This window comes from Girardinichthys multiradiatus, chromosome 11, assembly GCF_021462225.1.
Source record: "Girardinichthys multiradiatus isolate DD_20200921_A chromosome 11, DD_fGirMul_XY1, whole genome shotgun sequence".
Lineage (NCBI taxonomy): Eukaryota > Metazoa > Chordata > Actinopteri > Cyprinodontiformes > Goodeidae > Girardinichthys > Girardinichthys multiradiatus.
In genome coordinates, this window is record NC_061804.1 from 25,323,912 (window position 1) to 25,340,771 (window position 16,860).

At 38.0% G+C, this 16,860-nt stretch overlaps 1 protein-coding gene across 1 annotated transcript; it reads left to right on the forward strand.

Moving 5' to 3' along the window:
• The first annotated feature begins 6,329 nt into the window (after nt 1-6,329).
• On the forward strand, nt 6,330-13,444 carry angptl5 (angiopoietin-like 5). Its single transcript, XM_047378844.1, has 8 exons — nt 6,330-6,668; nt 7,419-7,590; nt 7,675-7,778; nt 7,869-7,962; nt 10,631-10,734; nt 10,804-10,924; nt 11,134-11,319; nt 11,402-13,444. The coding sequence occupies exons 1-8, from the start codon at nt 6,615-6,617 to the stop codon at nt 11,719-11,721; spliced, it is 1,155 nt and encodes a 384-aa protein (XP_047234800.1). The 5' UTR covers nt 6,330-6,614; the 3' UTR covers nt 11,722-13,444.
• The last annotated feature ends 3,416 nt before the right edge of the window (nt 13,445-16,860 follow it).

Here is a 16,860-nt window from a genome sequence, read left to right on the forward strand (position 1 = left end):
GGGAAGTTGCGCTGAGAAAACATCCGCCCCATGATGAGGCCAACCCAGCCGGAGCCTGTTTGTCCCATGTAGGCACAAGCCGCAGTGATGCTCCCCCTGGTGGAAAACACGCATTCAGTGAGCTGCAGTTCAGCTGCTGTTAATAACTGCTGAAGGCCAAAAGTATGGAGTCCCAAAAGTGTCATTATTCAATATAAAATATATACGTAAATGTTTTTTCAAATTATTTTAAGTCCTAACGCTTTGTAGCAATATCCAGGCCAACGTGCCACATTTCAAAACATCAACACATTTTATTTTTTTACATGTGATGATTTAAATAAAACTCAAAATACATATATTAAAAACTAAATGAGAAAACAATTCATTCAAATGAAAAATTTAAATGAATTATTTAAATTATTAAAAAGGAATTATGTTAGTAAATATTTATTTATTTCATATTTCAGTGTTGAATCGAGGGCAAAAGGTGCTGCAATCAAATAAATAAATAATTTGTTTAGTAAATATTATCAAAAGTGATGGTGATTGTTAAAATAAAACTATAAAATACAATCAATACATTAAATAAATAAAGTGATATACATATAACAATAATAAATGAGTCAAAAATGTACTAAGCACAATTAAATAATTTAATGTTTAAACTCATATCTGTCAAAATCACATAAAATTACTTCAGCATTTGCCAATTAATTTTATATTTACAGTTTGAAAGTCCATCATGAAGTAATTTAAACTTCTACACTAAAGCTTTTCTTACAATAAAGGCAAATTCATCTGGTTGGAAATGTCTCTAATAATTGGGTTGTAAAATGGTCCTTCAGAATTTGAATACGAAAAATAAAAAAATATATATTGTTAGTGGCATTCATTTCAAACACTGGTGGTCATCAAAATAAATGGCAAATCCCACTTTTTTGACACTTGGAAAAGAACACACTCAACTCAGTTGTGCCATCACTATGTTCTCCGATAATCCAATACCGCTGGTTACAGACTGGCTGCTAGAGCGGATAACTTGACTTGCTGGCCTGTGACTTAGCCAGATGATATTGGGTTGTTATACTTTCTAAAGAGGTTTTAGATTATGCAGGAAAATCAAAATAACAAAAAATAAATGTCCCAGGAATCAACATATGACTTATAACCCAAAAGTGTCACCGTTCAATGAAAAAGTTTGTCTCTAATAATTACAAATTCAAACATTTAGCAATAATATGGTGGGCCAAACATGCCCCCATACAATATTTTTTATTTAGACATTTCGAAACAAACATTTCTAAATTTGATTGCAAATTATTTAAGCTGTGACTATGGCTTGTCAAACACACCCTAACATCTGATTGGTTGATCTGCACAGCAACATAACTGCTCACCAATCACTACATCCATAGCCTTACCAGCTATAATGCTGATTTATGTTTTACCATACAATACCACATTTCAATTAATTATTTACCATAAATTCCGGACTATAGAGTGCACCTGATTAAAAGCCACATGCTCTAATTTTTGAAAGAAAACCAATTTTGTATTTGTGCAGGCCACACCGGATGTTAAGCCGCGGGCGTCCCACGTTGTAATATGATTTACACAAAGATTTTACACATGAGGAATTTTTATCTTTCAACTTAATCCATATAGTAATATAAACAAATGCATATTGCAAATGCTTTGTTTTGAATAGTGGCTAACACGGCTACCTTTAAATATACATACGTCATCAGTAACACACAAATTTCATTGCTAGTGCTTTTTTACTGAACAGTGCACGAACAACATTCCAATATCTCCTAACTGATATACACTGCAGCTAACCAGGTCAAATGTCATTGAGCGCCTTCTTCATCTTCTTCCTGCGCACTGAAACCATCAAAGTCCTGTTCTTCAGTGTCCAAATTGAACAGCCTCAGGATCTCGTCACTAACTTCAGCCTCTTCGTTGACGCTCTCACTTGAGTGCACCCGGTCCCCTTAATCACGCAGCAGTCCAGCCTTTCGAAACCTGTTGGTGATTTTTCATGTTGATGAGGGTGAATATAAATGTCTGATTTAAAATACCGGTAATTGAATTGTGAAAGTGCTCTTGATTTATTGCACAAGTTCATTGGACCTCTTTGAACTACTCATCAATATGATTGCTCTACTGTTACCAGGCAAAATGTTTTTGGCGGCATGAAAAAAAACATGCATTTGTCAGGCGTGGTACAACGAAGGACCCCAGAATACAGAAAAGCAGGCACAATGACGGTAAGAGAAGAAGATTTAATAACAAAAAAACTCACTCAAAAGAAGAGGCAGGAACCAAAACAATAAACAGGCAGCCAAAAACAGACATGGGAAGGTTGGCAAGACAGGCTTGGCATGATGAAAACACAAGACATGAGCATGATCTGAAAGCAAGACTTGAGCATGATTTGAAAATGTTTCCGCGAGGAATAAACAGAACAGGTGTGTATATATGGAGTGTGAACCAGGTGGAGCAAGGAGACAGATTAGCTTGGAGCAGGTGAACCAAATAAAGATAATTGACACTCAAAATGTGGCTTGAGCAGAACGAAAATCCAAGGATACAAACTAATAGAAACATGACCAGAAAAATAATGAACAGAAACATGATTCAGAACTTCAACTGTGAAATAAGACCAACAAAACCCCAAAACACCCACAAATCATAACAGCATTAGCCACACTGTTGTATCGGTCGCAGTGTTCAAAGTGTGTGAAAAAGTAGTGGGTTATAATCCGGAATTTACGGTAGTTATATATTTTTCCATTTATCTGTTTAACTCAATATTTATGTAAATGTTTTTATATATTCAATGTATGTGTTGAAATAATTAACTGTACTTAAATTCTCACATATATAAATATTTATTTTTTGACTTATTGATGGAACTCAAACATCCACATGGCATTCTGTCTTTGTATAATATAATATAGGTTGTTCTGGACATACTGTAAATGAACTCTTATAAACGTGGCGCTGATGCAAAACAGAATCTGCAAATTTTCTCTTTCTTGGCCCAGAAGGATGACCAGGAGGTCAAATACTGAAAAATCTGAATTTATTCCCATTCTTTAAATTGGTCACAATTAGCTACTCCCACTTTTTTCATGTAAAAATTTAATTAAAAGAGATACACACATTATGTGTAAGTGTTACACACCTCAGACAAAAAATCTGAATGTGGAAAATTTGAAAAAAGCAGGTCAGGTCTCAAAAGAATCCTGGAAACTGTATTAGTCAGTTAAAGTCGAATTGTGGATCTCTATTATTGCAAATATTTTGTTCATGCCAACAATATACAAAAAAACAAAAAAAAATGTTTTTGGCAGTGGAGGCATGTTTGGGTATTTGTTTTTTCTAAAGCAAATAGATTACTTTTGCAAGAAAGGTTTACTAAACAATATGAAAAAGCAAGATAGAGACATCCTGAATGTGTTGCTTAACAATTTAAAAACTACATTTCTTTTTAAACTCTAGCAGACTCTATTATGTTTTCTGTTTTTGCAGTTGTGCTCCATTTTAGTTCAAATTTGAAGACGTATTCAGTAAATCTGGTTAAACCAGTCTGCTCTGTTTAAGATATTAAAGGGTTGAGAGTTTTTTTTCTTACATCAGTGACAAATGAAAACAATAACACAGTGTGAGACACTGGCAAAATGTCCTCTCTTTGTTCCCTCTACAAAAAGAGGATAGCAACACAATGCGACCTAAAGCAGTCACAGTGTGACTGATAGGTACTATGACTTCTCCTTATCCTTGTTTCATGAGGCAGCTGCAATCACTGAGGGTGAAGAAAAGGTCAGAGAAGTTAAACCCTCTTCTCTGCACAGTAGAAACGTGTCATGTACAATATGTCTGTGTTTAATGGTGGAATGAATGGATCATTTTGTCAAGAAACACCGATCCAGCATTTTCATTGTTGCCTTCTTGAGGTTTGTTACATGCATTCAAACTGCAAAACACGGTTTATGTAGCAGGGGCTTTGAGTCAGAGAGTTGACATGTGGTTCTAGACTCTGTCTAGAGTGATTAAATCTAAGCTAATCCACTTTAAACACAATTAACACATAGCCAAACATCATGCAGTAGAGGTCAGCTGGAAAACAAATAGGACATCAGCGGGTCTGCTAATGTTAAAGATAATAAATTCAGGCACATAATCTAGTGTTTAGTGTTTTGTCATATTGTCGCACAGTTTAGATTCATATAAGTCGTATTTAGTTGAGTTATTAACAAAAATTTTGATCAGCTTTTTTAATATAGCTTTTTTTTAACATGCAGAACACAGATTTAGCAACAGATTGCAGGGCAACAACATTACTGTGATACACTTTAGTGGACAAAAGATGGCAGCGTCTCTATTTCATTGTTGTTTCTTCTGTTTTTTTTTTTGTCAAATGGGAATTAAATCCTGAGGCGGAAATGTAAATGTTTCTCTGGTGGTCTATATCTATGTCTTTTCTGTCATGCAACACTTTGCCACCTGAATAAAAGATGAAAGAATAGAAAGAACAATATTTTGTAATCAGCTTTGCAGACGTGCATAACTTTGTCACAAAATTGTTTTTATAGCAAATTACAGCTCTTCCTTTATGTTTGTTCCTTGATTAATAGCATTTTTGCCTTACTCTTCAAAATGTAACAATATTTATGGACAACTAATAGCAGTTGTTTATTCACATCAAAAGAAGATAGTATGACGTATTGGGCTCATTTTAATTCTACAAATTCTGTCAGATTGTTTAATGTTGATTAGATAGCACTGACATTCACTGGAGAGATCTGAAGTAGTTAACAGTGAACAGCTGTTCTCAGTGGTGGTTCTTGCATATATGGCGCCCTGGATGAGCTCCTCCTTTTACAGTCCACAATTAATCAAAATAGAGCAAAAACATCTAAAATCTCGGGGCAAGATAAAATGCTGTACTGTCCCGCACAGTACACAGAAGATAGTCCCTCTATTCTCAACAGCAACCAGGGGGTGCCACTGACAGATACGTTATATTTTTTATCTGGTGCTTGTGCCACTGCCCCTCCATGACATTTCAGATAACGTTCTACTACAGTTTCCTCAAATCTACCACTGTCAGCATTTGCCAGCTCAGACTTTGTTTTAGACAACCTGGGTTTCAGTGGAGCGACAGTGTTCAAACAGAGTCTGGCAGGTGAAATGTATCTAAGAGCTAAGGTAATTTGTATTATGACATACAGTCTCAGGCATGACATATTTTTAAATGAAGAGGTTAGCGAACTGCACAACAGTGGAAGAGTTGATGATAAGCACTTGCTGAACAGGAGTGCTGGTTTTAAAAGTGTTACCAGGGGACAACGTCAAACAAGACAAGCATATGGTTACAGGGTCACAGATCTGCAAGCTGAAGACAGTTAAATTTAAACATAACTCAAGGTCCACTCTGTGCCTCTGATCCTGTGTCGGCCCAGACCCACTCTGCAAATTAAACGAGTCTATGAGGCTTAAAAAGTAAATCAAGTTTGCATTAAAAAAAACAGAGTTACAACCTTTAAGAACTTGTGGAAAAGACTGTCCACAGAGATAAAATAGTCAGGGCTAAAAAACCTCGTCTACATGCCTTTATATGTATTCATAACGCCTGGACTTTTCTGTTGTTTCTCATGTCCCATCAACAAACCTCTGTCCATTTGGTTAAACTGCCTTTCATTGAGGTGTATCAAAGTAAAAAGGTTAATTACAAAAATCCATCTTGTTTAATTCTTTGATCTTCATGAGTTCACCCATTATTGACATGCACACTGTTTTAGAGCAGCATGTAAAATTGCACAGATGTGGGCTCCCTGAGGCTAAAGCACCATGCTTTTTTACACATTCCTCTTTTTGTCTATGGCTGCAGACTCCCAGAGGCCTAGAACAACAGAGAGTCCTTTCTGTTGGCACTCTCAGCAACATTTTCCAAGGAAGCGACAGACTCCAGTTGGATTCTGCGTGGCATTTGTTTCTGTCCTTTTCTTTTTACTTTCTTCTCTGCTTAAATCCCCAGGAAACTGGAGAAATTGGTCTGACTGTTGGAGACTGAAGACTCAGTGCTCAGGGTTGGAGGAAATATGCACACAAGCAACAAAGACTACCTGCTCTATCTGCACCCTACCTGCAGCTGCAGCTCCCACACAAGGACACAAGCAGAGACAGGGGGTTCAATAAAAGAAGTTGCACATTTTTCCTTCCCACATCTGTTTCTCATGTTGGAGGCAGGATGTAACCTTTAGAACAACACTGCCTGGTTAAGAGACACACCACAGAGGAAGGTAACTATTCCAACACGACTCTAGAATCTGCACATTCAGCTCTTTCTGGGAAACAAAATCAGACTTTTATCAACAACCTTTTCTAGCAGGGATGACGTAATGGGAGTTTACAAGAAAGTGGGAGTAATCGCTATCATTCACTCCCACTGTCACATGACGTGCGAGAAAAAGCGAGGAGAAAGTGAAAAGGGGTTGTGGAGTACAAACAGTAGATGTGGATAGTCTGTGGAAAAAAATAGGAATAAATGAAGAAGCTTCTGCTGGTGGAACAAGCTTCGCTGCTTCACTTCGAGAGGAAGTAGTCACAGTTGGACTGAAATTATGTGGGCAACAACTGTCCTCCTGCTGCTCTTGCTTCAGCCAGTTTTCTACACAGTATGTACTATATGCATGTTGAAACATTTTCTTCTTTTTCAAAATTTTTGTATTATGAAATGTGCCTTTATGGAAGGCAGAATTTATAAGCTGTCTAGCGAGAGGCCCAAACACCCACTAAAAGCTGCTTTTTTGTGTATATGTGCGTCATTGTTAGGTGAAATAAGTTGCATCCTAGAAAGATATACAGATTTTCTTGAGATAAATGTTTTAAATTCAAATCAAGGATGTTTTTTTTTTTTATCAAGTCAGAAATTAGCCCCCGAAAAAGCACATTATTTTAATAAAAAATATTTGAATTAAGGTCTAAGGAAATCATCGCTTCAGACAATCTTTAACAGGATATTATAATCTAATTTTTGATTACATATAAAAAAAAATTATGCAAATTACTATATATCCCAGTTGCCAATTCTTACCCTCCATTTCACTCAAACTTGCTGCTATTTCATCCCTACCTTCTTCCATTTTGTCTGTAAACGAACCATTTTGTACCCATGTACCTAACCATAATATATAAATGTATTGTATCATTTCAATTATTTGTTTGTTATCCGAGGTTTATTATCTGAGTATTACGTCATTAAGTACCGTTTATAAAGTTGCACGCTAAAAAATGAACAGCAAATTTTGTAAAAGTTAGCCTAACATGAAAAATGGGGTGAGAATGTTTCAAAATTACCTTTTATTAACAGACATTTTATAATATAGCAGGCAGGCATGTGTGATGTGTCTTCTGTTTATCACTAGACTGAAGGTATCATTGGCCATTTAAACCAATCAGAAAGTGTCAGGGAGGAATTATCTGATGCTTCCGTCAAAGGCCAGAAAGCTTTCAGGCAGGCCAAAGGTCAGGATGCTTGCTCCATCCCATGTGACATCACCGTCAAGCTCCTCCGGGATGAGAAACACTCAATCTGTGGTGAAGTTTTTTTCCTGTTCTCGTCATATTGCTAGTTCTATTATCAATACGTGTTGCTAAGCATGTCTTTTTCCGTGTCTGCAGGCCAGTTACAACAGTCTCTTCTGGCGTTTGGTCGTAGCACCCGCAAGCTGATCAGGGATATGATGGAGGAGCAGCAGAGAGCTCTGGACGTTGTAAGCAGTCAGGTAAAGTCTGGTTTGGATTTTCTAGTTTGATGGTGAATCTTTGAAAGATATAACTGGCCAGCTGTGAGTCCTGCGGTGTCACATTTCCAGGTTATGGAACTGATGAGCAAAGTGCAGTTGCTCAGCTCCGAGGTCCAGAGAAGCAACACTGAGATGTACTCAATAAAACCTGTGCAATCCCACGGTAAACCACAAGTTTCATTATACATCGTACAGATTAAAGTGTTACAAAGGTCACAGCTTGGACTTTTTCACATTTTGTCACATTATAACCACAAACTTCAAAGTATTTATTTGGGATTTTATGTGACACAGCCAACAGAAAGTGGAAGTAAAACGTTTTTACAAATGTGAAAAGTGGGATGTGCATTTGTATTCAGACACATTTACCATGACACCTCTGAATAAAAATCCTTCCTTCCATTCATTCATCCATCCTTTTTCTATACCCGCTTATTCCATACTGGGTCACGGACACGCGGCCAGTCCATCGCAGGGGAACACAGAGACACACAGGACAAACAACCATGTACAAACCCATTTGTCCTTAAGGGCAATTTAGAGATACCAATTAACCTAACAATCATGTTTTTGGACTGTGAGAGGAAACCGGAGTACCCGGAGAGAGTACCACTCATGCACGGGGAGAACATGCAAACTCCATGCAGAAAGAGGACCTTCTTGCTACAAGGCAACGATACTGCAAGGCAACTTTCTTTTGGTCACAGATGCACCCAGTTTCTAATCAACCACCTGCTTCCTGTTCATTAATCAGCTCTCCATCTGAAATATACCTCAGTTGTTCAGATCAGCCTGTTATTCACACCAAAATGTTTCCTTGTGGTCCTCTTGTGCTGTATTAGTTTTGATTATCTTCTTGACTTTGGTTTTTTTTGTACGTTTTTCATTTTCTTTTTTTAAGTAAAACTGTTTAACCTGCCAGCACCTGCCTCCTCCCTGCATTTGGGTCCTGCTCTAGGACATTACATGGCACACGTCAGAGGATGTGGTTCTTGGAGTGGACTCAGAATACAGACAGGCAGGCAGCAGCAGAACGGTGAGTAGAAACAAGTTTAATAATAGTAAGACAGCCAGGTTTGACGTGACAGAAACAGTCTAGAAGATGGACAGGCTTGGCATGGCTAACAGTATGAACAAGCGAGGAGCAAACAGTACCAAAGAGTATATATAGTGGATGGCACAGGTGAAAACAAGGAGACTGATTGCCATGAAACAGGTGGTCTGAATAAAGCTGATTAGGGTGGCAAAGGCTGAGAGTGGAACCTAAACATGACTGGAAACAAAACAGAAATACAAGGGCACAATCTAACTAAAGGAAAGGTCTGAAAGAAATAACAGAACTAAAAATGAACTGTGGACAGACTACAAAACTCAATAAGAAACCAAACCTAATGACTAATAAAGCACCAACTAGAGAACATAAAAAATAACGATCATAGGCAAGACCTGAAGAGTAATAAAGAGATGCTGAAAATCAACCCAAACATCTCAAAATCATGACAGCACATTCATGTTTCATAATCAAGGTCAAGTCAGTAAAGGTATTTTTGACAAAGCTTGAATTTTAATATCTTATAAATGAATTGAACCGTTAGCAGAGGTTTCAGTTTCCTAATGTGCAAACTGGTAGAGACACAAAAAGCCTGCAGCGATAATTGGAGAAAAAGGTGGTTATATAAAGTTTAGGCTTAGTTGGGCTGAATATCAGAATCACATTCAGAATCAGCTTTATTGCCAAGTTTGAACAGACAAACATGGAACGTTGCTCTCAGTGAAGATTTTTTAAAGTCAGTCAGTCAGTCATTTTCTACCACTTATTCCATAGTGGGTCACGGGGAAACTGGTGCCTTTCTCCAGCAGTCTATGGGTGAGAGGTGGGGTACATCCTGGACAGATCGCCAGTCCATCACAGGGCAGTGCACACACTCATTCATACACCTAAGGGCAATTTAGAGTGACCAATTAACCTAACAGGCATGTCTTTGTATAGAAAATATATTTTTATAAATGCAAACCACTCTTTTCAGACTTTTATTTTCAGAAAATGTAAAACAACACTATTTTGTTCTGTACTATCAATAAAATCTCAATACATACGTTTAAGTTTGTGGATGCCATGTGACAAAATTTGAAAAAAGTTCAATGGACATAATCTTCCTACAGATAAGCCTAAAATTGTTCATGCCCCAGGCAGGCTTAGATTTAAAGAAAACGTACCTCATATTAATATTTTGGAGTGGCCGAACCAGAGTCCTGACTTAAACTAAAATAATCTATGAGGGAGCTAAAGATGAGGATGGTGGCAACTAGGCTTTCCAACTTCTAAGATTTGGAGCTCACCATCAACAATAAAATGTTAAAATCCCAGCGGAAACATGCAAAATGCTGTTCATCAATTATAATGGCTTGATTGCTGTAATGCCAAAAATAATTTTTCCTCTAATTATTAAGAACTTGTTTCAAAAGAGATAATTGTTTTTACATTGCTTTATTGTCTTTTGAGAGATGCCTGCCTCATTTCCTATAAGCAACAAACTCCATGGTTGAATGAAACTAACCAGCCAGGGGTATGAATAATTCTGAATTTACTTAACTTATTTCTGAAGAAATCGAGCTTTGCTTGTTGACACTTGAGAAAAATAACGTCAGATCAGGTAAAAGTTCTAAATGATTTAAAAACTGCATGACTCACTGAGTTTAGACAGATGTGTAAACCTGTGTTATTAGTATAGAAAGTAATTTTTCAGAAAGGAACCCTACATTCCATTTAGTTCTTAGTGGCAATGGATCAAAACCTTTTCTTGAATTTGATCATTGGTGTTATCAATTAGGACGAGACTGCAGCGACATTAAGGACAGCTTGATGTCAGTTGTCCCAAAGATCCCCAGCGGTATTTATATAATCCATCCAGAGGAAACAGATTCTTCTTTCGAGGTACAAAATTGATTCAGTCATTTACAGTCTGCTAATTACATCATTCAAACCGAAAAGAGTGTTCTGCAGGTGTTCTGTGAAATGGACTACATGGAAGGTGGGTGGACAGTGATGCAGAGGAGGTCTGATGGATTAAATGACTTCAAACGGTCGTGGGCTGATTACGTTGATGGCTTCGGAAACCTTGCAGGTTGTGCATGCAGGCATTCAATATTTTTCAAGAATCAGGTTTACTTTAAAGCATTTTTTAAATCAACTTATAGAAATGCAAGAAAGTGAGAAGATACGTCCAAGTTTTTTTTTTTCTGTGTGGTTAGTTGTAACTTATTAAATAAGGAAAAACTAAAAGTTGAAAAAGAACCTGACAATGTTTCTCTTTGTTTACCTCTGCATCTGTAGGGGAACACTGGTTGGGTCTAAAGAAGGTTTTTCACATTGTCAACCAGAAAGATGCCCGCTTTCAACTTCACATAGCTCTAGTGTCCAACAACGATATCACGTCTTATGCATCATATGATGACTTCCGCCTTGATAATGAAAACCAGTTCTTCAGAATCCACCTGGGCAGATATGCAGGCAGTGCTGGTATGAAAAAAATCATTCCTAACTGAGGTACTGCTTGTAATAAGTCATCTATGATTATGTGCACGTGTGTGTTTTTGTGCAGGTGATGCTTTTCGTGGCTATGATCAGGAGCAGAACCAGGACACGGCTCCATTTAGCGCCTCAGATGTGGACAATGATGGGTGCAACCCTTCATGCAGCTTTGCCAACAGGACGGTGGAGAGCTGTAGCATTCTGCACAACCACACAGGGTGGTGGTTCAACCAGTGCGGGCTGGCGAACCTCAACGGTTCCCCCGAAGATGGGGACCAGAACCAAGGCGGGAGAACTCACATCCTTTGGGACACCTGGAGGCAGAGTGGAGTCCCATACACCATCAAATCTGTTACAATGAAGATCAGAAGACTTGCAACCAATAACTGAAACTTAATGAAGAGGAAGAAAGCAATAAATATTAAATAATTGGTCACAAAACACATTACAGCTCATACTTGAACTTCAAGAGTACTGTCCAGGACCTCTTCCAGAACTTTACAGGTACTATCTGGAACTTAACAGGTACTTTCTAAAACTTTTATTGAATTTGGTAGGTACTTTTCAGAACTTTTTATCAAACTTTCTTGAAACGTCTGAGTTACAGAACTTTTAGGGAACTACTAGGTACTTTCAGAACTTTTTATGAAGCTTTTCAGGTCAGTGCTATTAAAGTTCCATGAAAGTACCTGGTAAATTCCAGAAAGGTCCTTTTAAAGTTCTGTAAAATACCAAGTAAGCTTCCCAAAGTAAGTTCCAGAAAAGTTTACTGAAGGTTCCCTCAAAGTTCAGGAAAAGTAATGACTGTACTGTTTAGTGATATAACATTTTTATTGTATTTCATTTTAACAACTATTTTCCAAACTATTGTTATAGGCAATTTTGTTTTGTCTCAAGAGGATACAATAATGTATTAAACTCCACTACAAATGTCAAAAACAATTGATCACAGTTTCTCTGAAGTCAGAAATCCCCTGTAGGCACAAAAATGTTAAGATCTCTGATAAATTGTTGTAGTACTTTTTAATGTAATTTTTACTTTACCTGTTGTTATTTTGTAAAATTGATTCTGAATGTTAAGAACTTCGGTTAAGAACTTCTGCAATAGCCAACACTAATTTTCCTGTCACTATTTACCTTTTCATCAAGAGGAAATGAAAGGTCAAGCCAAACCAAAGGTAGCTCTTTATAGTTGTTTTTTAATAATATGATTTTAATATGAAGCACAGTGCAGGTTATTGTGTGATTCTACATTTATTTACCCTCGGGTTTTGTTGCAAGATTAATGGTAAATACATTATAAATCATTTTGATACAGTGGATGTGGATATATCTGCTGACATTTGTTGTTTGTTGTCAGTTGATGAGGAAGAACATCCAGAGTTCTTACCGAAATACAGACATATTAAAATATGACTCAATGTTTAAAGTCACTTAACTGGCTCCTGGTTCAGATCAAATTTACCTGAAAAATCTTGAAACGGTCCAGATATTACTTTGGCATCCCATTCAATCTTTGACTTTCTCTTTTAAGTGATCCAAGAATCGGATCCAAGAATATGGAGAACACTTTTAATTACAGGGCTCTCACTATTTGCTGACTTCATTGCAATTATTACAAAATAAAATTAATACAGTCATTATTCTTTCTGATCTCCCCAATAAATCCTTTGACAAGCTGCTGATAGTCCAGAACTCAGCTACCCGGGTCATCACCCAAACCCCCTCCCCTCCTAGAATCACATCTCTCCAGTCCTGAAGCAACTTCACTGACTCCCGATCAAATCTCGTATTATTTTTCAAAATTCTTCTTCTCACTTTCAGGGCCATCCACAATCTCTCCCCTCCATATCTGTCTGACCTTCTACATCTATCCATCCCCTCCCTCTCCCATCTTTCTTAACTCTACTCACATGTATTTTCCATTTTTGATCTTTGATTGGATTTTACTTTTTTATTGTTTGATTTTATTGACTGTTGGCCTATTTTTGTGTAGTGACCTTTAGTGTCCTGAAAGGCGCTTATAAATAAAATGCATTCTTCTTATTATTATTAATATTGTTTACAACTAAGTCTAATTTTTTTAATGGTGTATTAAAAGCCAGAGCTTAAACTTCTGCATAAAAGTGTTTTTGTTTCGGCACAATGAAACAGATGAACATTAGCTTTGATATTTGTTTTTACTGCAGCTGTAGTTTTAAAGAGAATCATAGCAACAGGTGAAACAGGTTTTTGATTAAAAACAGAACCAATCCATTCCAGCAGGTGGTGGTGTTGACCTTTTACACATGAACACATGAAGATGCTGGGATTGATATCTATCCTGGCACATGACACCTGAGTGACACACAAAATAACCCACATTGTATGTGTATAAACACGTAACCTTCATCATCCAATCTGTATCAAGCAGGCTGTTGTTGCTGTACAATTGAAAAGAGAATTATTTTATGATTTAAAGTAAACAAATTTAAGCCTTGGTTTAAAAATGTTTTATTAATAAAATCTCTGTTATGTAACAGATGTGACAACAGAGGGCTGAAGGACCATAAAAATGTATTTGAGATCTCACAGAGCTCACTGTGAGCACAACCTTTAACAACTTACATCCTGAAGGCTCACCAATGGGCTTTCCTGTGTTCATACAAACATCCAATGCCAGCTGTGAAAAGTATTTCCCCCATGCAACTTTCTTCTATTTTTGCTTTTGTGTCACTCTTAAATGTTTCAGATAATCAAAAATAAAATTATATCAGAATAAGATTATATGAGTAAATACAAAGCAAAGTTATCGATGATGAATTTAATTATTCAGGTAAAAATACAAACCCTTTGATTTTCTACCCTCGGTTGTGGCATTCACTTCAGTTCCTGTTTTAAACACTGGATGTCATCGCAGATCTAGTTTCTCTGTATTCAGCAGCAGAATCTATAGGGGCAGTGCATTCCTAGCAGACAACTCTAAGGTTTGACCTTTTTGTGACATTTCTAGAAGTGTTTGTGGCAGTAATGAATTCCTTTGTGTTTGTATTATTTTCTCGTGCCCTGTAGCATTTCAGGCATACCATTTAGAGAAGCTGGTGCCCTACATTTGCCAGGGCAGATTTGCTCTACAAAAATGATAACTCAAGATGGATTCCTAACTGCATGATTGGCTTTATTAAATAAAGACTGGATCCAGCATCAAAGTAGGCAGGCCATATGGATGTTAGACTAACCTGTGTTTGTATAACCTTCAACCATTTGGATTATTTGTGTGTTTGTGCGTGGGTGTGTGTGCGTGGGTGTGTACGTGTGTGTATGTGTGCATAAGCGTATGTTTAGAAATAAGTGTGTTTGTGTTGAGTGGGTTTATGTGTGTGAGTTTCTCACCTTGAGGTGCACAATTCTTAGAGTGGCCGGAACAGCAGAAGGCCTGCAACACACAGCACCCAGGAGCAGCAAAAGACAGGTGGACTTTGCTCTGGAAGGCCGCAAAAGTCAGGCACATGGAATCACCCCAGGGCAGCCATACACCCAGAGGTAGGTCGTCAGTGAAGGACAGGAACAACAGGCCACAGGTCCAAAAGGCACAGGGTGAGACATAGGGCACCAAGCCCACTCAACACAGCCACACCGCCATCTCCCACTGCACAGGCTAAGCCCGGGACCCAGTAACCCCAGAGGCCCAGGCTCTGTACCACCTCCCAGCAGCAAGACCCCCCAGCCCCAAGCAGGGGTGAACCCCAACACGGCCGGTAGGCACTTGCCCACCGACACAGCTGGGACTTGGAGTGATCAAGGTAGGGAAGGCAAACAACCATCTGGAGGGAGGGATATGTACCAAAGCCCAACAGCCCCTGCGGCTCACACATTCCCGAGAGCCACCAGGCAGGATATTACCCCTCTTGGACGTGACCCAAGTACCCACACAAGAAGCAAGAGGACTACACTTTGACCTTTGATGTCCAGCTGTCCCGCAACCCCATAACCCTAGGTGTCTTTAGTGTCCAGTCCACCCAGAGATGGCTCTGCCCCGGTACCATTTCATTTGTTAGGTTTAGGTGGCTAATGCTTTTTAACATAGTGCTACGTTGGTATTGGTAGCCTTTTTTCCTTTAATAATAAAAAAAACCTGCATTTTGTATTAACTGAGTTTATCCTTGTCTATTACATTTCAGCTATGATCTGAAAACTATAAATAGGACAAACAGGAAAAACAGAAACAAATCTGTTTACTTACTTTTCCACAGCACTGTATCTCTCCTACTGAATCTTTTATGGTCCTGTATTGGTCTGACTGGTTTGGTGTGTATTTTTAAATAAAAAGAAGACCTGTCACACGAAGGCAAAATGAACAACCTCAATTCCAGTGTAGTTGGGACGTTGTGTAAAACAAAAATAAAAACAGAATACAATGATTTGCAAATCTTGTTCAACATATATGCAATTGAAGAAACTACAAAGATGTGTTCAAACTGATAAACTGTATTTTTGCAAATATTCGCTCATTTTAAATTTGATGCTTGCGACAAGGTCCACATCCGAAGATCCTGTACCTTAGAAACAAAGACCGTCTGAGGAGTCTGTGTTTTTTTCTGTAATCTCCCACCTCTGTCTTCCTGTTTAGTTCTGCAGGCTAGAACACGTAATTTACTTTCTGTTTGTTTCTCTTTGTGTGATAAAGGTTTATTAATTCAGCTGATAACATTGCAGGAACTCTGGCTCTTTGTGTGGTCTGGTATGTGCATATGTTGGCAGTGTCCATCAATGCTCATCCAGATGGAGAGCGAGATGTGTTCAGGTGTTTTGCACTCTGTGTTCCCCCCAATCAGACTGTATATGTTTGGGTTGACAGTGTTTACATCCAGATCTTGGGTCTGTTCTGCTCTGTGAAAGAAGTCTTAACAAAAATTCCTACTGGTGACATTCATCAGTGTTTAGACTCTTCCCCTGAAGCCATCTAGCGCTCTCACAGCATGAAATATCCAAAGTGACTAATCTTGAGCATTAGGGCCTTAAAAGGCAGTTTTCACTCTATCAGACATCAGAGACTGTGTTTTATCAGATTCTTTTAAGACTTTTCTGCTATTTGGCTTTTAATGATAATGTACTTGAGTCAAAAAGTGAGGCAACAGTACTCAAAGAGAAGCTGCTGACAACGAGGTGCACCACATTGATTTACATCTATAAATGTCTTAAGAATATATGTTTATGTGTGCGTTTGTTTTCCCACACTTGACCGGGATCAGTGGAAAGGGGGAGCGGACAGGAAGCAGGGTCTACTGGGAATTTAAACCCTGAGGAATCTCATCTGCAGTTCATCAGCCATCACTCACTCCTGCACTCATGCATTTAAACACACACACACAAAGTCTTTAATATACACAACTTAAGCATTAAAATTTAAAGGAAGGAATACTTAGGATTTTTTCTCCTAAGCTTAAAAAAATTATTAAAACTTCCACAGGTAAGGCAGAGAAAAAGGTCAAGCTGAGAGAGAGGAGTCCAAAGATTGCTGAAATTACAGTTAACAACTTGAGAGGAATA